This window comes from Thamnophis elegans, chromosome 4 (assembly GCF_009769535.1).
Source record: "Thamnophis elegans isolate rThaEle1 chromosome 4, rThaEle1.pri, whole genome shotgun sequence".
NCBI lineage: Eukaryota > Metazoa > Chordata > Lepidosauria > Squamata > Colubridae > Thamnophis > Thamnophis elegans.
In genome coordinates this window covers 90,856,334-90,880,963 of record NC_045544.1, presented here as the reverse complement: position 1 = coordinate 90,880,963, position 24,630 = coordinate 90,856,334, and the positions used below count along the sequence as shown (strand labels likewise).

General features: G+C 36.0%; 1 protein-coding gene across 5 annotated transcripts in view; it reads left to right on the top strand.

Moving 5' to 3' along the window:
- The window catches only part of PROX1 (prospero homeobox 1), a 73,039-nt gene that overhangs the window by 21,051 nt on the left and 27,358 nt on the right, over positions 1 to 24,630 (top strand). For 4 of the 5 annotated variants that reach the window (XM_032214908.1, XM_032214909.1, XM_032214911.1 and 1 more), the window contains exons 3-5: positions 754 to 861; positions 2,583 to 2,720; positions 7,871 to 8,065. In XM_032214908.1, coding sequence (XP_032070799.1) covers positions 754 to 861; positions 2,583 to 2,720; positions 7,871 to 8,065 — 441 coding nt within the window. The remainder of the gene's footprint in view (positions 1 to 753; positions 862 to 2,582; positions 2,721 to 7,870; positions 8,066 to 24,630) is intronic. The other variant, XM_032214912.1, reaches the window with a different exon arrangement.

Here is a 24,630-nt window from a genome sequence, read left to right as displayed (position 1 = left end):
ATTGACCTTGTGGGGCCACGTTGACTTTTGTCATGTGCTTCTTCATTTCTCATACATTATAAAGCCATTAATTTACAGAGGAAATGGCAGGGCCAGCCTGCTTCACAGATGTGACCAAAACCGCCCTAGCACAGAGTACACAAAGAGTGCCAAGAAGCAGTAGAGGGGGGGAGAGGGAGGAGAACCAGAATACTGGGATTGTTATAGTTAGCTCCGTATTCTCCTGGGAACTCTTTTGGTTGTTCAGATTGCAGACCTGAAAGGTAACAATGTTTAGATAGGTTAAGTGACCCCATACACTTTGGTGTATCTCTAGAAGAAAGTTTCTGCTGGTATTTTCTGCATAACATTCATGTGAACAATGTGATGCATAAGGAAAGGGAAAGCAGATAAGGAAAGGCGAATCTTTACATACCTATTTGCATATTTGTTTTCCTAGCAACAAATGAACATACATGTTTTCAAATTGAGATATTTCTTCCACCAATTCTTCTTCTCAACAAGAAAGAGAAATCTTATCCATATTTTACTGTGTTGAATAGGAACTATGCTCAAGGAATTGTGCCACTTGAGATCTCTAAGTTATACCGCAGGCTCAGATTCATAATTTTCCCCGTTCTAAGTAATTGCATATTATGATAACTGAATACTAATGTAGTAGAAATATAATTATTCCAAGAGAACTTTGTTAGCCCTTAATATTGAGAGCTGTCATTCAAACCAAATATTTTTCCTTAACTCGTTTTGTCCTACATGCAGGAAGGTTTGTCACCAAACCACTTAAAAAAGGCCAAGCTTATGTTCTTTTATACTCGGTACCCAAGTTCCAATATGCTGAAAACCTACTTCTCAGATGTAAAGGTAGGAAATGCTATTTTAATGTTTATTCTCTTCCTATTGATTGCATGTTTGAATTTCTTGAATGCCTATTAATTTTCATTTAATTTTGCTAATAAAATATGCTGACAAAGTTTTATAAACTTCCTTCCTTCCTTCCTTCCTTCCTTCCTTCCTTCCTTCCTTCCTTCCTTCCTTCCTCTGATTTACATATGTATTTATGAATTGTACTTTCTTTCTAATGTTTCTCTCTGCCCTCAAATATGACATGGATATTAAGGACGGGGGGGGGGGGGGAATAAAATGCCGAAAATTTCTACTAGTGACATTAGCTTACTATCTAAGGGCATTTTGGAGAACAGATTTAAAATTCTCCTTTAATTGTTCCATTGCAGGCATGTTTCTAATATTCTGCTTATATTAGTGCCCACTATGGAGATCTCTTTTTCTCCCATCAAAAAAGGAATGCAACATTTAAATTCTCCATGCAGTAGCTGCTTAAAAACAAAAGTGATGATTGTCTCTTATTTACAACTTAATTTGTTGTTGATGCAGAGTACACTGAACATAAGGAGGATGAATAAACTGACAGATTCAGGCCACATTATTCAAATGAGAATATGAAAGCTGTCGACGTACAGCTGCATCCTCCCCTCATTCTAAGAATATTAGGACCTCCTGATATATTTTTTCCTAAAGTAATTGTTTCTTCACATCAACTTGATTTTTTTGTGTTAATCATCTTTTTTTTTAAAAAAAACTAATTTGGGTTCCAATTATTATAATGACATACATGGAATATTTCTGAAAACCTTTAAAAATAAACATCATATTAGTTTAAATTTGCTGTATTCAAATTCTTCTTGTCCTCCTGTCCCTTTCTCTCCGAAATGCTCTGCATGTTTAACTCTATTCCCACCTCCAGACACTAGCAAATCTGGATTTGTAAGAATGCCCTGCCTCTATAATAGAGCAGGTTTATGGTTTTCTCCTTATGTGCTCTTCTAAAATAAAGCAGGCATTTTAAGTAAGGGTTTTCCTTCTTTTTATTAGCCTTCACATTGTACTAATTGGTTTAATAAACTAAACCTCAATACTGTATTCAATGTAACTAAAATTGTGTTTAATTTAACCATTGCTGTCCTAGTCTTGTTAATATTCTCTGTGCTAGATTAATATATGGTTTTTGTTTGTTTGTTTGCATGGTACATAGAGTTAACCTATTCTGTCCAATGAGAATTTCTGGAGAAACTGATTTAGCCCGCTGTGATAATACTTTGAAAAGCTGTTTGATTAGAAAGTGAACCAGTGAAGGTGTATAGGATGAATGTGTCTAGAATGGTCAGTGACCACTCCACATTGGCCACTCAGGCCTCTTAAAAATGTTTTGTCCTATATACTTAAACCACACCTGATGATTGTCTCTGAACTGTATGCAACGAACTGAAGAAAAGCAATGCTTCTGTGGAAGTAGTATCTGCAATGTAACAATGCAAAGGATCTCTGTGGAGATTTCAAGCCATCACTACAGCTTGACCTCAGTATGGCTTGAGAGCACCTCATGAGGACTCTCTTAATGTTCTGTTTTGTAGTGGATGCTAATTCAAGCAGTTGCACAGAAGCATTTCACTAGTATTTGGTGCCTGTTGTTTTTTTCAGCATGTGACAACCGAACTTAGTCTTCTTACAATGTTGCCAAGTTTATATGAAACATTTTGATGTTATGCCACCTTATATTTATATAGCATCATTCATCCAGAAGAAGCCCAAAGTGCTTTACAAACAGCCAATATAGGGATCATTCACCCACCACAGAAAGGCAACCGCTTCCGTGGTGGAAGGCAACAGCCATTCGGGGTCAGCAACATCACACACCAGTAGATGTAAATATTAGATCCATTCCTCTTTTCTTGGGGAGTGGGGTTGGAGGGTGGGTTTCCACGTTGATACATTTGGGATGTTTATTTTATGTAACAGTTCTTGAGTGAAATCAGCTTCTCTTTTGATTTGCTCTGCAGATTTGTTCAGACTGACCTGGGTTTAGCTCCTGTTTCATTTAGGCAATCTACAGAGTAGAATCTTGTGTAATTGTGCCCATCATTTCCTTTTCTCTCTTTGTCTCAATCTCTCGTTGTTTGTGTGAATGTTTCTGTGTTTAGATAGGAAGATGATAGTATTTTTTTTAAAAAAATAACAAGCTATCGAGGGTGGAAATTATCTCAAATACGACAGCAATCTTTGCATTCTCAAATTAAAGAAAAAGTGGGAAATATAGTAACCTAATGGAATATGTAGTACAATAATTGTGAATACTCCAAATGGGGTGAAAAATACAAGAAAGTGATTTTTGTTGGTTTTACTAGATCTCCTTAGGAATTATTCTAGATTATTTACTTCCATGTATAAATCAATAAATTCAGCCATAACTGCCCAAGCTAGCTAGGAACATATCGGACTGGTATCCAGCAAAATCTGAAGAGCCACAGGTTCTATCTTTATAATGAAATATTGAATCATGTTCATTCAAAGCTCTTTAACTGAAATTCAAACAAACGCGCCAAGGATTGGACATATCACCAAATAGATCCTGCTTAGAATGAGCAGTGCAATGTTGTGCAATGCTGAAAGCCTGTAATTCCTTTGAATAGGCTTTTCCATGTGTAAGAGGGCCAAAAAGTCATGTGATCTAAACATAGCTTGGGGGCCCATGATGAGTTTCTTTTCAGGTTATTTTGTTTGGAAGTAAAATGCTATAATGGCATTCATATGCCATGGTCTATACATGGTAACGCAGTATTGTCCATTCACTACAGACAATTCCCGTTGAACCCCAAATGGATACCATGCCCCAATAACTTTAATATCAGCTCATTAGCCAAACTATATGAAACAATGTTAATTTAAAAACTAATGGAAAATTGACAGTACAAAAGACTATAATTTATTACTTATGTCTAATGGCAAGGAAATAAATCATAATTTCCACACAAAGTGTTTGGGAGATAATTATTTAGGGTAGCATATGTTACTTCTCTACAATCTGATAATTCCAAGTGTGATTCTGGAAATGTTTAATCTTAACACATCTGGAAGGCACCATATTGAGAAATTTATATGATGCACTAATCATTATTTCAGCAAACTATCACTGTCTGATCTGGTGTATATAATGTGGTTGTGAGCATTGCCTTCATGCAAGAATAATTAAGTAAAAGACATAAAATCACATTTTGCTACTTTTCTATAGTAAAATGTTCTGTAGCAAGATTTTTCAACTGAGTTTTAGAACTACTGAATTCCTTGCTAGTACCTAAATAGTACATAAACCACTATAATTGTCAGATACATGGGTAGTTTGTTGTGAGAGCAGAAGCTCAGTATAAATTTAACTATCAATTTAAATATCACATTTAAAGAAAAAAAGGACAAAAATTAGGTTGAACTAGAGAAGTCCCTTTAACCATATAAGGTTTGGTCTTACTATTAGCCAGAATTAGGTAACCATTTTGAGGAGATAATGTGGAGTTATTTTGAAACAACAAAAATTGTTAGGCATTTAATTTATTATTTATTATTACATTTTTATATTCAGAAAGGAGAATAAATGCCTAAGGTGAAAAATTAGCTTTGGGTTGTATACATCTTGTATTGATGATAGTGTCATTTGCATCTCAGCCTGAGGCATCAGCATATCTTGGGCTATGAAAATCAAGTTTTTATGGTAGAGAAAAATATTTGCCTTCAATGTAGTGCAATTAGTCCTGGAATTATTGGGATCACTTTAAAAGTTAATAGGAAGGGATTTAAAATTACTAATAAAATATTGCAGCAGAACTCAAAAATGTTTTATCATCAATTGTGGCTATAAAAACTAGAAGTTGGGGTGTTGGATGGATGGGTTGGTTGGTTTTTTGCAATTCATGGGTAGAGTTCCAGGAAATCATAGACTGGCTTTCCATATGTAAGAACTCGCCATTAAACATTGCTTTCAAAACCCATTAAAAATTAATTCCAAAAAATCAGAGACTCTTTCAGGTCATTTCTCATACAACATGAGCTTGAGTTGGAACCAAATGCTTGGAAAATATACAAGGGCTTTTTGGATCACAGCCCACACACTGCAATTTATCCTAATATGTTGCACAATAAATGTACAAAGTCCAGTTCAATGCCATGTGCTGGCCTATGCAGGTCCTATGTTTAAAGCAACTTCGTTTAAATCAGAGCTAATTTAACAAACTTTATGAAATAATGGAATATTTTCTACAAAAACCAGCCAATACATTTATTTGAAAATAAATTCAAACTGTTCCAGGGGATCAATGCACTTAGAATTCTGAGAGATGCCCTTTGAGTTATAATGCACAGTTGCACTGTGACTTTTTCTTATTATTATTTTAGTTAAGGAGCTAAACTAAATAGAGCCGAATAAGATGCAACCACCATTTTTAACTTGAGGTGAACATGTTCTTAACTGGTATTGTAAAAAGAAATACCAGCTGTATCCAGTTCTTACGCTTCACTTGGTGCCGATTTTAATGTGTAAACTAATAATTCTTAGACTGCTAAATACAACAGATTCAGTGTCATTTTAGCTTTGAAGAACAGGAGCTTCCAGGCTTTTCAACTCAGTGTGTTAAATGATGTATCTCATTCCTTCCACTCTTTGAGTCAACTGCTGCCTAGCCAGCTTAAGGTGTCAGATTGATTTGTTTTATACATCTTTTGACCATGCTCATTGAATATTTAGGAAGTTTCTTCAGCCCATATTGAGGCTGAGGTATCCCGTGGGAAGCATTAATCAAAGTCACAGAGACTCTTACACTGTGGAAGCACAGACTCTTTATTGTAGCGATTAGTTTTTGCAGTAACACATTAACGCACTACAGAGCTTTTCTTTTATAGAACAATTGATCCCTTTCTTGTACTCCGCTGCAGAAAGGGGGGGGGGGGTCATGAAATAATTAACTCTTTAAAGTTTGGCAATTTAAAGAAGCCTAATGTGTCTTTACTAAAATGTTGAGGCAAGGGCAGAGGTGTATGTGTGTGCATGTTTGTCTACGTATATATGTGTCTGTCTATCTTCCACATGCATTTGTGTTAACTTATCCTTCAAATGTTTTTTATATTATTGTCTTTGTTTCTTTAGTGGGTATGTATGTAATTGCTCCATGTGTTATACTTCTATTGTCGTTAGTTCTTCCCCCTCCCCATTTTCATGTCTCAACAATAAATATTAAATCTCCCTTTGTATCCTGTTGCTAAATAATGATATGTGTGCACCTACTTTTTTGTTGTTTTTGCTATCCACATTCACGACCATTCTAGGGTGGGTGGAGGGGGGTTCCTCTTTCTATTTTTCCTCTCTCCAGAACTCTTGTCCATATGAGACAATGTCTTGTAACAATGCAAGAGTCTAATCTCCATGTCAAAGCAATTTTCATTCCCCAGTGCACACCCTGCTATCATTTTGTAATGTTTTGTTTCTTATTCTAAAAGAATTAAAAAGGAACAGTAAGCTGTCACAGGGGCCTGTAGTCCTTATCTCCGTGTCTGGAAATTTGGACAGTGTATTTTACTACTGAGATAAAATGGAAAGAACTCCAAGTTCAGCAAATCGTAATGGGTTTAAGTTCTATTGAAATCGGTAACCAGAAGATCAGATAACAGGGGTCCTTCAGTTGTCTTTTTAATCAGGTTCCCCGCAAGGGCTGAATAGAGACAGAGCAGACACACAGTGAAAATATAATTCTTGGATAGGTTAAGTACATGTTTGAACTCTTGCAAGCAGAAGCGATTTGATGATGACTTAATCATTTTCTGGTCAATTATCTGTAAGGACCCTTGCAACTGCATGGCAATTATGATGCAAGTTGGCCTTTTGGGAGAAACACCAGTCTCCCTGCTTCTGTTTCCTTGTTGCTTAGATTCTCTGCCATAAATTTTCATTCGTTTATTATCTTTGCTAGCATGGAAACAACTTTCTGTGTAGTAATTACAGCCCCAATGCACACTTTAGCTGTCATCTTGTTGGAGGCCTGGATGTCCTCATGGCCAGCATTTGATAAGTGTTCTTTGTTGATTTTTGATTAATGCACATCTCTTTCTGGGGGCCAGGGGAAGTGAATGCCTGTGATGACAAAAGGCAGGGGATAGTATATCAGCTTGCTTGATATATAGCTATGGATTTATTGGCTTTAACTTGGCAAGTTGAGTTGCATCTGTCCTTTACACATAGGAGAGGCTGTCAATAAGAGGGTATCAGCTGCAGCATAGCCTAAATGACATCTTCAGTTCAAAGGTCATAGGAAATAGTAAGAAAACTCATCTTGAAAGATACCAACATTTTTCATGTTAGCTTTGTTCCCTATGAGTTAACGTGATGCATTACTGAGCTAACAAAATTTAAATTTTATATGCAGAAGGACAAAATTTGATGTTTCACATTATTCTAATCAGAAAAATATGTTCTCTAATCTGCCTTACATATACATCATTTAACTTTCAAAATCAGAGTCTATAATCTTAGACTCAATGTTCAACTCTTATTAATTGGACAACCATAAAAATGACATAATAGGCAGCTCATGTTTTTTCCTTTACCCTCTACATCATTCCATAAATGTCCTCAATAGGATCTTGTATTAATTTACTATTGATAGTGATGCTTTGGCTATTGTACAAAGCTTGAAAATCCAAGGCACCTGCTAGGTTAAGTGCCAGAATCTTGATAGTGGTGCCTAGAAATCTTGAAATATTTTCCATGCCTGATGCTGTGTCTAGTAGAACAGTAGTGCATTGGATAGCAACTTCAGGAATGAGACTCAAAGAGTATTTTGCTATTTAAAAGTTTGGTGCAATATTTTTATATCATCTGACTCAACCCCTTGTATCTCCTTATCCCTCAGGTTTAAAAGCTTTTGAAGATGAGCTTTGTGAGGGTAGGGAAGAGGAAGGGATGTAAGAATGCGGTGGGGAAGAAAAGGAGGAAATGTCAATGATCTAATCCTTTGAACTCTTTACACTTTAACAGTTCAACAGATGTATTACTTCTCAGCTCATCAAGTGGTTTAGCAATTTCCGTGAATTCTACTACATTCAGATGGAGAAGTATGCACGTCAAGCCATCAATGATGGTGTAACAAGCACTGAAGAGCTGTCTATAACCAGAGACTGTGAGCTGTACAGAGCCCTCAACATGCACTACAATAAAGCAAATGACTTTGAGGTACGCACTGATCTTTCTATTCCCCCTTCCCCTGGGTTTATGGATAATGGAGGTGGGGACAACTACAGGATTTCACAATATTTTCATTTGTCTCTTCTTTGGATATAGCTCATCTTGGGTAATGATGAAATGGATCCATAAAGATAAACCTAATTAGCCTAGCCTTTTCAGAATATGGGAACGTTCTCTTTTGTTATAGGCACACACTTGGTGATTTCACTTCCTTCTTCCTTTCCAACATTTTCTATTTGAATGCCAGATAAGTGTGCTTACGTTATTATCTAAAAGGCCAGTCTTCATGAGCTTTTCTTGGAAATGAATATTTTGAGTGGGGAAGATTTGCAAAATAAAGAAAGAAACATAAGGCAGAAAAGGTTGGTTGTCTTTCAGTTCTATCAAAATCATTGGAGAATTATATTGAAATTTCTGGAATACATTTTGCTGCTTGATGACTTTCAATGTAAAAGTTCCTTATAAGCTAATCATCAGTTAGCATGAGTTAGCCACTGAGGGAACAACTCAGCAGGTTTTGTTGCAAATGTGCTGACCCATAGTAGCAAATTCCTCAAAGCTGACAATGCCCTTTTGCTACATCCAGATAGATTCATGCAGAGATAAGGCAAGAGGAGAGTTCTGGGAGTTGTAAGGGTGTGGCCATGAGGTCTTCTTGCAGTATATTAACATGAACTAATCAAACATGTTAAATATTGTATTTATTGTACAATATTGTAAAAATGTACAATGTTATATTGGAATTTAAGCTTCACAACAGGGTGGTCAGAAGGTGATATTGATTCGGTTCTGTTTCTAATGGAAGTAGGGTATGTGTTAGGCATTACACTTTCTCTGAAACTTTTCTCTTTCAAATTGGCCATCGTCAACATAACTGAAATCTTATATGTATGTTGTTATGTTATATGTAATTATTTTTGCTACCGAGATTGAAATTGCTAAGACTGAAATCTTTCCAATTCAAAAATTTGTTTTAAGAGCAGCCAATACATTTAATATTTTCTACCCTTGTGGTTTCCTTGATAAAAATATAGGAAAGATTTAGCAGTGCCTTCTTTCACATAGTATTAATTGACGTCCATGCCATTGTCATTAAAGTGATCACCTGATTCCAGGGTCCTCCTATATTGCTGCTGTTCAGTATAGGTGCCTGGATCAACAACAACTTGATGACACTTGATCAATGATTATTTTTATAAAAGAAAAAGGGATAAAGCTATTGAAAGGAAAGGGTAGAGGAAATTATAGTCTAAATTTCATTTGCAATTTTAGTCATTTAAAATGGTCTCAGTGCATGTAGCATTTAAGGTAGCACGGTGCATGTAGTCAATCATATACAATTGAATTTGAATGATATTTATACATAAATTTATCCTACTTTATGATCTTACAATTATCAACTGTGCTTCTCTTGAGGATCACATTTGTAAAATGAAATCAACGGTGTTTTTGTTTTTCAAGAGAGCATATTTGTAATTTTTAATAATAATGTAAACTTTCAATGAATGACTTTTGTTTCACAACTGAAGGACCATCTACTGCTCTAAGTTCTTAACAGATATATATTTTTATACCAATACCTAGCATAAATAGCTAATGTTGCTTCTTCATGGCACAGCCTAAACCAAAAATGCTGAAGTTACATCAGTACAAAGGTCACACAAAGTAAATAGGTCCTTCAGGACCTGATTATGGGGGACAGTTAAAGTATAAATAGCCCTTTAACCCACATTCAAATAATTTGCTCCTACCCACTTAAGGGAGTCTGAAAACACTAATGGAGGCAGCACTGTTGTTCCAGTCGCATTTTTTCCCCTCAGTGATCTAAACCATAGAACTTTCCACTGAAGATATGGCCACTTTGTCTCATAGTTATTTTCAGAGGGTTATTTACCCAAGACTCTCTGATTCTACTTTTTATATTGCTTGCTCTGTGGTAGATAGATCCCAAAGTAGAAGTTGGTAGGCAATTACTATGATCTTATATAACTACAAACTATTATGAGAAAAGGCCAAAATTGAAAGTAAGACATTACCTTTCCTTTCCTCCCTCCCTCTCTCCTTCCCTCCACTCCCATCCTATCCCAACCCACCCTGTCAAAATGAAAAGGACAGCTCACAGTATAGCAATGACTGCATTTTAAGATCAAATACAATTCCTCAGGAGATTGAGTATAGCCATCTATAGCTGTGTTCACAGAATAGCCTACACTTTTTAAAAAGAAACATCTATGACTTCTTTCTCTGTAACTAAATGAATACTAACTAGTTTTCATCTGTTGAAACAGAGTTTTACTTGGCTAGGGAGTTTAATCACACAGGCATTGTAAAAGTATAGCTAGCATGTACACTTAACTTCCACCTGTTCATAGAACACTGTATTCCTTAGAACATAGTTGGGAAAAAAACATTGTTCTTCATGTGTGCACAAGTCCACTGTTTTCTACCTATCTTACTTATTTTTTTAATCCTGATTTGTCAATATTCCACTTGCAATTGGGTTTTCTGCAAGGAGAAGCAACCATGGAGTTTTTCAGTGCAAATCCAGAATATATAATGCTATAGGTTTCGTATAGGGCAGACATTGTTGCTGGACACTGCAATAATCAAAAGCCATAAATGTAATAAAGATATCATTTTCCTGAAGGAATTTGTGACCAATGCTAGCATATGTAGGCTGAAAAAATCTGGATGACCACCTACAAGGAAGTAGGTGGTCATCCAGATTTTTTCAGCCTAGATATGATAGCATTAGTCACAAATTGATTATTTATTGGTTGTTCAGAATTTTGCAGTTAAAATATAATAGTTCTGATGAGAATCTATGGAGAATGGAGCTACAATATTCATGAGTCAGAAAATATTGAGAGAAGCATTGGGATGAGAATATTGATGTTAACTTTCCTTCCTGTAACCTCACTTATATCAAAGTAACTAGATAGAAGGGGGACACTTTCTACGTACACAAAATGCATGTGTGCATAATTTATGCCCATGTGCATACAGATGACTTTGTGGAGAATGACCCACTACCCATTATGTGCAACCTTCAGAGATGAAACAATTGTGGAAAATAAAAGCTGTATTCATTACTTGGCAGGATTTATTCTAAAAATAACTCTTCCGTGTGAAAATGATACAAGATTATATTTAACTAAATACTGAAATGCCATTTTTTTTGTCTTTGACCTACTCATATAATATCTCCTTTGCTTCAGTTTCAGGCAAAGATATTTTAATTTCATTTTTTTAAATAAGCAAAAGCTAGAGTGTAATGTAGAATTCACTATATTAAATACTATTTATTCTCTTTTTATACATGCTGCTTGCTTTAAACTATCATAAGGTAGCATGCAGTTTTTTCCTCCTCCCTTATTTTAGTCTTATGATCCTGTGAAGTAGATTAGAAACAAGGACTGACTTCAAATCATCCAGAGAATATCATGAATGAGAGATTTGAACTCTGTCCCATGAAAATATAGTTCCAGTAACCCACAATGCGAGTAATTTTACTGGAACTGAGACACTTAAATACATGGCAAAGATTTGCCATTACTATTTGAAATATGCAGTTCTTTTACATGGCAACTTGCTTTTTTTTAAAAAAACGATACCTTCAATTGTCCTAAAGAGACTGTTAATGCATATTACTGAATCTGGAAGTATACATTCTTGCCACATCAGCAGAAATTGGATCTGACTACTCTGAGCAAAGGGAGCATTTTCTATATTTAGCATCATCAAAGTTTCTCCTCCTTATTCTTTTATTGCTAATCTTTTAACACAATAGAGGCCTGATATACATTCCATTTTAAATAGCATAAATGCTTTTTACTTCTTCTATTGCCAAGTTAATGTTTATAATAGATACTTTAATGCAATATTAAAGAAATAAGGATATAGTATGTAGTTGTGTATTTCAGAATCACAAAAAGCTTTAATAAAGTTTTATTAAATAAAGGTCTTGGGCATCTGTTAAGGATGTCTGTTATTAATAAAGGTCTTGGGCATCTGTTAAGGAGCCACAATGTGTGTCATGAATGACATGGATTACATAATTCACATGAGAAGAGTGATACAGATTTGTGTCAATTGCATGATGTTACTCTGATTTCACTCTATGTGCCTTTGGTGTTTAGTCATGCCGGCCACATAACCACAGAAACATCTTTGGACAGCACTGTCTCCTCAGCTTAGAAACAGAGTTGAGCACCACCCCTAAAGCCAGAAACGACTAGCAATCATGTGCAGGGGAACTTTTACTTTACTATGACATACAAAAGCTTGCAGATATCAATAATTTAAATCAGTTACTGTATTAACAAGTCAAATGCTTCATTTCTTTCTTTTTTCTTTTGGCTCTACCAGAATAGACTCAGCCTTATAGTTGGAGGAAGATAAGGACATAGTAGTTTTAATAAGTGACCTTTGTGACCACTCATTAAAGTTAAGTGATGCATTTGCAAAACAGCAAAATCCATGAAATTTAAAGAAATATTTCCTCCTTTCTAACTCTAATTTGGAAACTGAGTTTCTGTGTTTGAGAAGAACTATATTTTTATCCATCTTAGGGAATTGTTAATTAAAAATAGTAAAGCTTCTAGTGATCTCCAGGCCAATTCTGTATGTTATATCATAAAACCAAATACAAATATCAAAACATACAGCGTCTTTGAACTGCACAATAACAGGGATTTATTACTCAATCACAAGTGTGACTCTAGGCAGCTTACATGGTATAAATACATTTTTTAAAAATGTATACCAAGGTGTCATAATTTTCACAATTGTGAAGGTAATGAAGTTTCCTTTACAAAGACAGTTCTTGTTAATCCAGTGATTTGTTGGTGCTTTTCATAATCAGTTGAGAGGTTTTCCCCACTCCTGCCTTCTAATCTATTTAACAATTGGAGATGCTACAGACAGAATCTATCTTCATACATAGAAGTGCTTAGTCAGTCTATGGCTTCAGAGGTACTGGCAACTTCTGAAAGCTTTGAATGCAGCCTCCAGTTCTTCTGCCAAAAACGAGATGGCTAATACCCTGTTTCCCTGAAAATAAGAACTCCCCGGATAATAAGCTTTTGAGCGCATGTGCTAAAATAAGCCCTCCCCCAAAATATTGCAACACACCATGCTCGCCACCTCTTGTACCTCAAAAATAATAAGACCTCCCTGAAAATAAGGCCAAGTGCTTATTTCGGGAGTCAAAAGAAAATAAGACCCTGTCTTATTTTGGAAAAAATACGGTAGTACTAATATATTTTATTTAAACTAAATCAAATTTAACTTTTGTGCGCTCATTTCTCTTCCCATCCGCTTGTTAAGCATAAAAACAATAATACCATTACTTTAACACTTTTAAAATATGCAGAGTTTATTACAGCAATATATTAACATAGTAATATATATTGTATATACACTATACAACATCATGTTGCAGGATGTGTTTTTTTTAAAGTTTTTGCTATTATTAAGGAGAGGTTTGTAATTTCTTTAAAATGAAGATAAAATGAAAAAAAATTGTGAATTGGTAAATTGAAAAGAGGCAAATCCAGGTTGCATATGTAGCTATAACAAATTAAACACTGAAATTCCATTAGAACTCCCCTACTTTTTCAACCTTTGTACATGTCTTAAAAGTGATAATTCTACTGGTGCTTAAGAAGATTTGAAATGCAATGAAAATACATATATTTAAACATATTTTGAACATCTTTAGACCAAAAAAAATTCATTTTCATATGCATTTATGTTCACCAATAAAATGTTAGGATCTGAATGTGTTTTGGAGAGCTTTAAGTCAGGGGTGTGTTGCTGCCTGCATTACTGTTGGTTCGCTGCGCACATGTGCACAGTTGCCTATGAATAGTTCTGAGCGTGTGCAGAACATTAAAAAAGGACAAAAAACCATGCCGGCAATGGCAGTGGTGACCAGGGAACCGGTTCGGAGGTGTGGCCAGCCTGGGTCGCTGCCAGTTCTGCGATCCAGGCCAACATTCCGCTACCGGTTCACCCAAACCGCTAACAACCCACCTCTCCTTTAAGTACTCTGAACATAGTCTAACTGTCTGCAATAGCTATTACTTTTTATCTTTAAAAAAGTAGAAATATGAAATATTAGAATTACAAGAAGTATGGAAGATTTTAAAATACAAATAGCTAGAAACTATATGACTTGAAAACCAAGGTATCTTATTTATCACATCAATGCAAACCAAATGTGAAAGTGAGACTCCTGCCTTTTTAGATTTAAACATGTCATAATGTCAGGTTTAAGGCTATACTAAACATGAACCTCAATTTATCAGGAATACTTACAGTATATGTATCATATATGCTGAAAAGCATGTTGTTCAATAGCTTCAGTGCTTTTAGGGTAATTTAACAGCTGTCATTTATTTCCTACATATTATTGTTATTATTATTCTTAATAAGAATCCTGTTACCTGCACCATAAAGTCATAAATCTCATATATTGAAGTCTGTGAATATATTTTCCTTAATAAATTAATAATGGATAACATTGAGGTATAGAAAAATGACAGACTGAATTTTTTTCAGCTGTTGGTTCCCCTTCTTTTTCCATTAAAATTATATATAATATAATATATAATATAATATAATATGAATCACTCTTCTGTCAGCTAATTATATTGCTATCCCCAAGTTCTTACTGGGATAAGATGTAAAAAGTGTTCAAGGATATGAAGTAGTAGTATAAAGCATAAATTACTGTTTAAATAGAATCATCCTAAACTGAAACAGGCTCAGCATATGATGGAAAAACATACATAACAGATACATACATACTGTATATCTACATATATTCATACTTATTTGTCGATTACCAAATCTGATAAAGTTTTGAGCCAAAATGATGAGCTTTTTCTGATGTTTTCTCCCCTTGGAATAAAGGTGTTCATTACTACATCGAAAGAGACCCCAGATCCTTGGTTTGTTTGATTTGATGTGATTACATTTTATAACTGCCTACAATTCCCTCCCTCTTTGGTCATTGAGTTACATTTAAGCACAGCAAGATCAAGTTTTAAACCTCCTTACTCAACAGCTCTATTACTTATAATGCTCCGTGACCTCTCTCAACATTCTTAAAGAAAAAGATACAGTGTAATGTCACTTTACTTGGCTTATTGTTCTTTGTTGAGGTGAACAAAGCATTTTCTACAGTGGTTATAGCACATAATTATACAGCTTTCAATGGTGGTGTCTTGGCACATATCAAAGTTCAGAAGAGCCTTTAGGAAGGAAAAAAAAAGATGTTTGTGGCAGCCTAGCGAAGGTCTCATCTTTCCTTCAGAAAAGAGTTCAAGGCTCTTCTGTCAGGCTTCCCTACTTAGAGCTTTTTCTCCTCCTGCTTCATAAAGTTTAAAGGGGATTCAGTGGAGTTCTGTGATCTGTTTCCTTTGAAAGATTGTTCCTTTGCACAGAGAAGTCCTTTGACTTCAAGAGTTCACAGATTCATGTCTTTAGGTATCATATGTCTGACCTTATCAGTTACTCTATTTAATGTAGGAGAAAAAGTCTCAAACTCCTTTGTGTTTGTCTGTTTTTCTGCCTCTGTGAAGTGATTTGGTGGAGAGAGGGGAAGGGGAGGGGGAAGCAAAGAAAAAGACCATCCTTTTTAAAATGCCACTCTGAGGCTGTTTCCAGCTGTAACCTACCCTGTGGCTTTTTCTGGAAGGGGGAGGGAGGGAGAAGGCAGAATAGGCGTGCTCTGCATTTGGAGAGTTTTGCACTGATCAGAGAAGGATACATGGCCTGGCAGGCAATAAAGCTCCTTATTCTTTGTCTCCTCACTCTTGTGCCCTGAGTCCTGCTCACCCAGAGGTTCTCTGGGTTGTTTGGGGTGCCCAACCGGAAAGGCCATTGAACAAACAGGGCAAGCCAGATCTGGAGATCTGGGCTGCTGCGAGTTTCCTCTTGCGTAGATCTCCCCCTAAGGCCTTCATAATTAAAGCTAAAGCTAAGGAAAGTTCAGATACGAGACCTATTGTCTGACCTTCAGTTCTCTTTCCTTCAGCTCTTTTTCTTTACACCAAAAGGCTTATCAATAGGAGCCGAGAGCGAGGGTGCCTTTTCATAACTACAGGTGGCAGGTGTTGTATTCGGTGGAAATCTATCATTGTGTTGCCACAGTCTGTGGATTAAATAGCCTCGTAAAGTTCTGACAGCCCTTCTCAGAACTGTCTTGCATTTCGTAGGCACTCCAGGAGAGCCATTTTGTGTGCTCTTCAGCAACTTTGATCGTTAGAACTTTTTCTCATGCTTTCCCACTCAGGTGCTTCTGAGGTAAAACATTGTGGTGCCTCTCCTATCCCATCTGCATTTTCTCAGGATTAAGCCAGTACAGGGGGATTTACTGCTGTATAAGCACTATTTCTCTCTTATTTTTAGCATCCCTTCAAAATAGATTTGTGGTCGAAGGTGGCAGGAAAGAAATAATGGCTCATTAATGGAAGCATTGGCCTGACATAGATAGACAGGTAGACAGACTCTCTGATAGGCTGCTCTCATAAATACTAGGGCTTAAATTCATTGTATAGCCAAAATGCCATTGAAGTATCACAGAAAATATGGAGTTTTTTTTTTACTATAGATATGCTCTGAACAGATTGTCCTGATTTCATGTTCAAAGACAGAGTGGTGATACTGCCCACTGGGAAATATTGTGTTTATATATTTTTAAAAAACTGCCATTAGTAAATAGTTTACTTTCTCTGTCTGAAGTAAGGATCTATTGTCCAGTTGGTGAAGGATGGCACATGTTGTTGTTTTTGTTAGCTTTTTCAAAATTTAACTTCCCACAAAATTCTTCAGAGATTTCATCTGAGAAGATCACAGTCCAAATCAGTAGGGCCCACAAGTGGTTCAAATCAGGCAAGATGGCAGTTACTGCAGCGTAATTGAAGACTTGCCCTGTGTACTTTCAAGTAACATTAACACACATAGAAAAAAGATGGGCTTGGATCATACTGCAGCAATTGCTATCTTGCCCCCTCCCCTGGACACTCTTGATCCAAATTATTTGTAGTGAATGAACAACAGCCCAAACAACTAAGATGGTTGGTTGCTGATAAACTACGTCACTGAATTTGCCTCTATAACGTACATAGAAACAATGATGTGCGGTGAGGTTTATGGCTGGTGAGGCACTGACACAGTGGTGGGTTTCAAATTTTTTTAGACTTGTGGATTTCAACTCCCAGAATTCCACAGCCAGACATGTTCAGCATTTGTTTTTCTCCTTTGCAAAAAAGTTTCCTTGATTCTTTTTCTTCTCCCTCCCTCTCCTTCCCCCCTATCTCCCTCCCTCCCTCCTCTCTTAAACAGACACATGCACACAGAGAAGTCTCCACCATTGCAAATGCAGCCTGCTGTCTGGGTGGGAAATGCCTGAAACACAATAAAGCCCACCCACCCACTCACCTCCTGCTTGCAGGCTGGGGTGAGAGAAGAGGCAGAGAAGCCTTTGATTGCAGGAGGAGCCATGTTGCCTTTTCAAACTTGTAATGAGTGAAGCTGGGCTTATATAGTTTTATCCAGCTGTGTGTGTGTGTGTGTGTGTGTGTGTGTGTGTGTTTGAAAAGGCAATGTGGCTCTGCCTGCAATCAAACTACACTTGGGGAGGGATCTACACTTGAGGATGAAGTTTGAATTCCTTCCCCTCCCTCCGATCCACACGTACCTTTTCCAGCTGTTTCAGAGAGGATTTCAACTCTGTTCTTGCCTGCCTTCATAAAAAGAAAAAAACTGTAAAAAGAAAAAGGCAAGAGCTGAGGTCAGGTTGAGCTAGTTGCTGCCAGAATCACCATGGATGAATCTGCTTAACTGTTTAAAAAAGCCTCTAAAAAGCGTCCTTTACAGGAGGAGGCAGGAGAACAACGTGCCTCACCTATGTCAGGAATTTTTCGGCTTTTAACCCTTGCTTAACTCTGCTCAAGTGATCATAAACGCCTGAAGTCAGGCTAGATGAGGCACATTGTTCTTCTGCCTCCTCCTGTAGAGGGCGCTTTTTTAAACAGTTAAGCACTAAGCAGAGTCATCCACAGTGACTCTGACAGCAACTAGCTCAGGCTGACCTCAGCTCTTGCCTTTTTTCTTTTACATTTTTTTTCTTTTCATGATGACAGTGGTGAGGCTCTGCCTCCCTTGCCTCCCCTGACTGCACGTCCCTGCATAGAAATAATCCAATATGCGTGTAAATAGAACTATTTTCTTCAGTACATGGTTTCTTGTAAATGAGTAAGGAAATATGGGAAAATGCTACCCAAATGCATTCACTTTAAGTCACTAAACTACATGGGCACAATTTAATTTAAAAAATGGAGGAAATGGGTGTCTTACAATGAAGGAACATAGCTGTCTTTCTTGCAGTTATCATAGCTAATGAAACTATCAACGATAAATACTTTGCTATTTAGGTTTCCTGAGAAAAGCGCTCCTAATTAAAATTATAATAGCCTAATAATATCTATCAAACAGCAAAGAACCAGAGTTTGCTAACCAGATTATTAATACTGTTTTACCTTCTGTGATTAATTTGGAATCCTCTGTGGCTTAATTATTTCAATGAACAACAACATAACAGAATGATATACATATTTAGTTGTATTCCCTGATGTATTTAGTAAGCTAAGGTTTGGTCAGAAGAGAAGATGTAAAAGTATACCCAAACAATATTAATATGGGTTGGAGTACAGTTGTAGTGTTCGTATAACAATGAAGATTACATCAAGAAAACAGATTGGGAACAGGCATATTGTTAAATAATGTATCAGATAAGCTGTCCATTCAAAAAAAATATTTCCATGTGGAACTTTAGACATTTTGTTAAATTCTCATAATTACAGCAGGGAAATGGTTGTGAAGTAGCTGGCTTAACACTAAGGCCGCAATCATATGCTCACTTACCTGCAAAATTGCTCCCATCCCAGTTGAATTCAGTAGGATTTATTCCTGATTACACATGTATAAGAGCACACAGTCTGTACCTCTGAGCTCGCTATGAATTCCAATTATATAAAGCATTCTGCAACAGATTTATCCAAGGGTTATTATTATTATTATTTTTCTATATGCAAAGCAAGCACTCCTAGCAGAGTGAAGCAAAATGGATCATAAAAATTTAAAGTTACAGTTGAATTTTTCATGAGTCAGAAGTAAAAAAAAAAAAAACCCACTAGTGAAGCAAAGAGCTTAGCTTGGAATCTCCCTTGCAACTTAAATGCTGCGTCACAGTAGTTACATACATGAGCAGATATTTTTGAATTCAGAGTTGCATAGATGAATAATGCCTGATCAATCTGTGGGGGAGATAAGGTTGGGGAAACCAAACATCAACATTTCGCTTTCCAAAAGGACTTCAGAATTCTACAGAGCATGTTAATAAAGTATCATTTCATTTTATGCTATAAAACCCACAACTTATTATTTAACAATGTAATTATGATAACATCCTGTACAAATAACAAGTATATTACTTAGGTAACTCTTATCAGGAACTTAACTTGAAATAACTATTTGCCTATGGCTGGTCAATACATTAATGAACATGGGATCAAGAAGCATGAATTTAGTGGAGCTTATACTTCCATGATAACTTGTCTAACATAGGTGGGCATCCTGAAGTTCCAAGGGGAAGGGAAAAGAAAAAGATGAAAAAATAGATTTGGGAGGATCTGAAATGGAAAATTGGACGAGATTACTTGGCATACAATTAGCTGAGATGCTGAGCCAAGAATAGAATCCTTCCATATTATCCTGCTGGAAAGCATGGGATAAAATAGAATGGGATGACAAGAAAAGGAATAAAGAGATGGTCCCATCTATTCTTTGAATCTGCCTAATATTAATTCCAATTTTTCTAACTTTGATTGACTACACCATCTCAAAAGGGAACGTGACTCTCTATATTTGAGTTTCTCAACCTCGGCATCTTGAAGATGCTGACTAGAAAATTCTGGGAACTGAATGTCAACCCTTTTTTAAACTGTCAAGGTTAAGAAATACTGTGCTCGATAAAATTATGTTCTAACCCCCCGCCCCACAATTGTTTTTTTTTCTTGCATTTTTTCCTGTTTTTAAAGGTAAAAATATTTAATAAAAACTATTTAAAAATATAAAATTATGTTCTCTACTATGAACATAATCACTAATTTACATAATATATTTTCCTTTTTAAAATTTTACATGTTTGAATTGGTAACTTGTAGTTACTGGTTAAATACAATACTGTATAAAACATTTCCTGTAACTCTTTTTAAGTGCCATTTCTTTCAGTTGAACATGGTTAAATGTTTTCTACTGAATTTATATTATATTTTACTGAAAATAAACTTCCTTTGCTGACTTTGGAAGTCCAATTATCTTATTAAATATATTGAAGTCAGAATTGCCCAGAATGTATGGCCTTGTAAACATAATTAAGGTGTAGTTTGGAAAATCATATTTTTAAAAATAATGACTCATTTTCTAAATTGATTTGGGGGATTATTTTACTTGGAGTAGTCTTTGATATATATATTAGTCTTTGATGTATATTAGACATAAAATTATTTTCAATACTCCATTCCCTTCCTTCTCTTCTCTCCTTGCCATCATTCATACAAAGAACTTGGCAAACATTATGAAACTCTGCTGACATTTCATTTTGTGTGCAATGCCGGGCAAGGAGAATTAACAAATCAGGAGGAGTCTGAGGACAAGCCACACTTTCCAGGGTTGGCTCGGTTGAAGGTTTCTTTTGCTAGCATTTCATAGTACAATTTCAACTTTTATAAGATAGTATCTCTGTATTGGCAGCCCTGACGGCTATGGCTACTCCTTCCTCTGTGTGCTATATGCCTCTAAAGACTCTTATTTATTCCCTCCCATGTCACCTTGTGTACAGTCTGGCCTATGACACTGATGGTGATTATGTCATTATTTTGCTCTGGGGGCTTTGGCACATCTGCAGAGCTGATGCACATCTTTGTTACGCTGGCATACATCCCATATTGCAAATGCTTCATTAGCCTTACTGCCTGCCTGCCTGCCTTGCCAGACAAGAATGCCCAAACCCAGGCTTCTTTTTGCTGTGTTCTTTTGTGCAGTATGATGAGCCTTTATTCATCTTCCCAGTTCCTCCCTGTTTTCCTGAACTCCAGATGTCCTGAGCTCATGACTCTCCCTTAAAAGAATTGTGACAAAAAATGGAGATGACGGCAAGTTAACCTTTTGTACCCCAGCCTGAGCTCCCTAATATCTTTCCCCCTAGTCACTTAAAAAAAGAAAGACTTTCATTTTATAATCATGCTTAGCACACATTTGAAAATGCTCCTGGCTGCAGGAATATAGTCTCTATGTGCTGCCTTTTATAGCTTCCTCATACTCCCCGCCCCCAAAAAGAAAACTTCTGAGCATCTTGTTCTTCTGGCTGTAATAAGGGACCTGATATGAACACTTATGCTAAGTGCTTTGAAAATGAATAGTGTTTGATTAGGAGTTGCAATAGACAGCACACAAGCTGCTTTCCTCCTGAGTGTTGGAGCTGCAGGAACAAGATTCGGAGAACATTAGGCCTTAATGATATGCGTGAGTATAAGTAGCGGAGCTGCCTTGTGCTTCATGTGATCACATACACTGTTACTGTCCAAAGATGATTTGAGGATAATGCTTTAAAGGTGAGCAGGACATCCTTAGGTACAGGGAGAGATGAGGGAAGAGGAAAGAATGGTAATGGGTAACATATTGATGATTCACAGTAGGTCATGTGAGAGATGGGATGATTTCTTGCTTCTTTTTGAGTTGGAATGTAAGGCTTTATCTGCCCACATTATTTCAGTGATGACAAAATTTAAGATCTCTTTTTGAGGAGCTGGCAGGCTTTTAGAAACTTCTTTTGACAATCCTGACATGCCCCTATTTAATAAACAGCAACTGCTGGAGGATTTTTTTTTTTTTTGCCTCTAAAAGAAGCTGCAATGCTGTGGAGCAGGAGGTCTATACTTCTTTGGTTTCAGGGGTGTCCTTCAAAGTACTATGAGGGTGTGTCATCAAAGACCAAAAGTGTTTTTCTCAGTCTGGTTTTCTAGTGCAGTTTGACATGAATGTGAGACTAGTTAATAATTGGAAGTCGACTCAAGAGAATGGAACCATCCGTCTACTTAAAATGGCACGTTCTCCCTCGGAACTTCTCTAATGCAGCCCATATTGCCTCCTGCTTATAAATGATTTAAATCAGGAGTTTTCAAACTTCTTCAGAATGCATAATGTATAACAGGTAGTCCTTATTTAGCAACCAGAGTGGTTGCTCAATAAGTTGGAATGTAAGGCTTTACCTCCCCACTGGAACCATTATTTCAGTGATGACAAAATTTAAGATCTCTTTTTGAGGAGCTGGCAGGTAACTAACTGGTTTCACTTAGTGACCATAGATCAGCTAACTTCATTGAGACCAATGACCATCAATAAAGATATGCTATGCAGATTTCCAAAATATTCAAAATTAAATTGACTATGTCAGGAGAGTTAGGAAAAGTACATACAAAGAAAAAAATAGATAAAAGACCATATTAATATGACAGAGACCATATTAACTATGATTAAAAGACCATATTATGATAAAGGGTTTGCTCAGGTTACATATATGCTATAAGGAGAGATTAAAATTAGCAATCTGTATAATATAAACTTTGAAATAGGAATATTATCACTTGGCAACCAAGTTGCTTCTCCCAATTGTGATTGCTAATCAAGAACTACCTGTAGTTTTTTTAAACAAAGCAAAACAAAACCCATGATCTGCAAAATTGAGTCATAGCAATTTTTCTGGGATAGCAAACCTGCCCTTTCTATTAAAGCGATCCTCCTTCCTTTCTTCCTTCTTTCCTTCCTTCCTTCCTTCCTCCCTTCATTCCTTGTTTTTCTTTCTTTTCTTTCTTTCTTTCTCCCTCCCTCCCCCCTCCCTCCCTTCCTTCACCTGTCATAGAACTTAATCAATCCTCACATTTCAGTTCAAGCATAATTTCCAGTACCTATTAATATAATAGCATATAAATTATATTATGTTTTATAGAACGCATGAACATATGTGTACAGAAAGGGTCATATTTTGTTGAACATTGCTGAGTTGTGAGCAGGAAAAATGCCATACATGCAATTGCTGGTTTGTAAACTTGCATTCTGCTTCTGCCTCATTTACAATTTTAGATATGTGTGGTGGTCCATTGTCTGTTTGTTTGTTTTTAATCTTTTTTGAAGCTTGTTAGTACTGTGAAACAAGCTCCTTCTCATGTACAATAATTTTTCTCCAGAGTGCTCTTTGATGTCATTTGTTAGCAATTACAAGGGCTGGGTACCACCATTCTTGTATCACTATCCTTGACATCGTGAACATCTTAATCCAAAATCTATTCTGGTAGTTTATTTATAATAAAGTTGTTACCCCTGTTCTCCCTAACTACTATACGTTGCTTTCGCTCTCCCTTCTACTTTTATAAGTAAAAATGCTACATGCATGAATCTGATTCAATTAATTTATACTTAATGGAATTTTCACTATTTGCATGTTGCCGAACTATAATCTTATTTTAAAATATCATGGTAAATTAAATTCTCATGTGACTAAACTGTAATGTTGAAGAAAAAGAGTGTGTCTTTTTCTTTGTATACGGCTTTTGAAAAGTTGTACCCTCTATCATGAGAAGAAAATAGGAGTGTGTATTCTAAAATGGTGTCTGATGTCTACAATTTTCAAAAGTATTTGTTGTGTTTGATCAATCGAAACTAATCAATAAATTTATTAAACATTGAAACTTTAATCCCTTAAAGCATTCTGGCCTTTGATTCATTACTATTTTCAATCAGGGTACTAACATTAGAAAAGGCATTTTAACCTTTATTATTTAATGAATTTACCCAAATTAAAATGAGGCATATAATTTTTCAGATGTTTGTTTTAATTTTTGAAAGCAGAAATCCAGTACTGATTTTTTCATCGGTAACTATTTCTTATCAACACATTGAATTTAAATTCTGGTAATGTAAAATTAGGTCTATGGGATGTAGGCTGGAAAAATCCATACATCCACAGCAAAGAAATATAGAAAAACTTTGCTGCTATCTAGTGGATATTCAGATTTTGGCAACTCAATCTGTTAGCCCTAATATACTGCTTCTATCAATGGGATTAACAGTAGAGACCTTGCCTATTTTCTAAGTAAATCTAATTTAGATTTAAAATTTTTAGATGTTTTAGATTTATGAAGGATAATTCACATTTATCCCCATTAATTGCAATGACCAATGCCAGTCAGAGTTCAAAAGAGTAATCTGATGAATCATTTTGGGTATTAGAATTAATTCTAGTAGCCACAGAAGTCATGTCTCTCCCAGGCTGTATAACTGTCCTATTCTTTTTATAGAATTTTAAAAAGTCTTCATTTGTCACCAGTTCTAAAAATCAAATGTAGCAGGATTGAAAATCAGTAGTCTTGAATAATTAAATATATTTTAAAATAGCAAGATTTCTTTCATAATATTTAACTAAC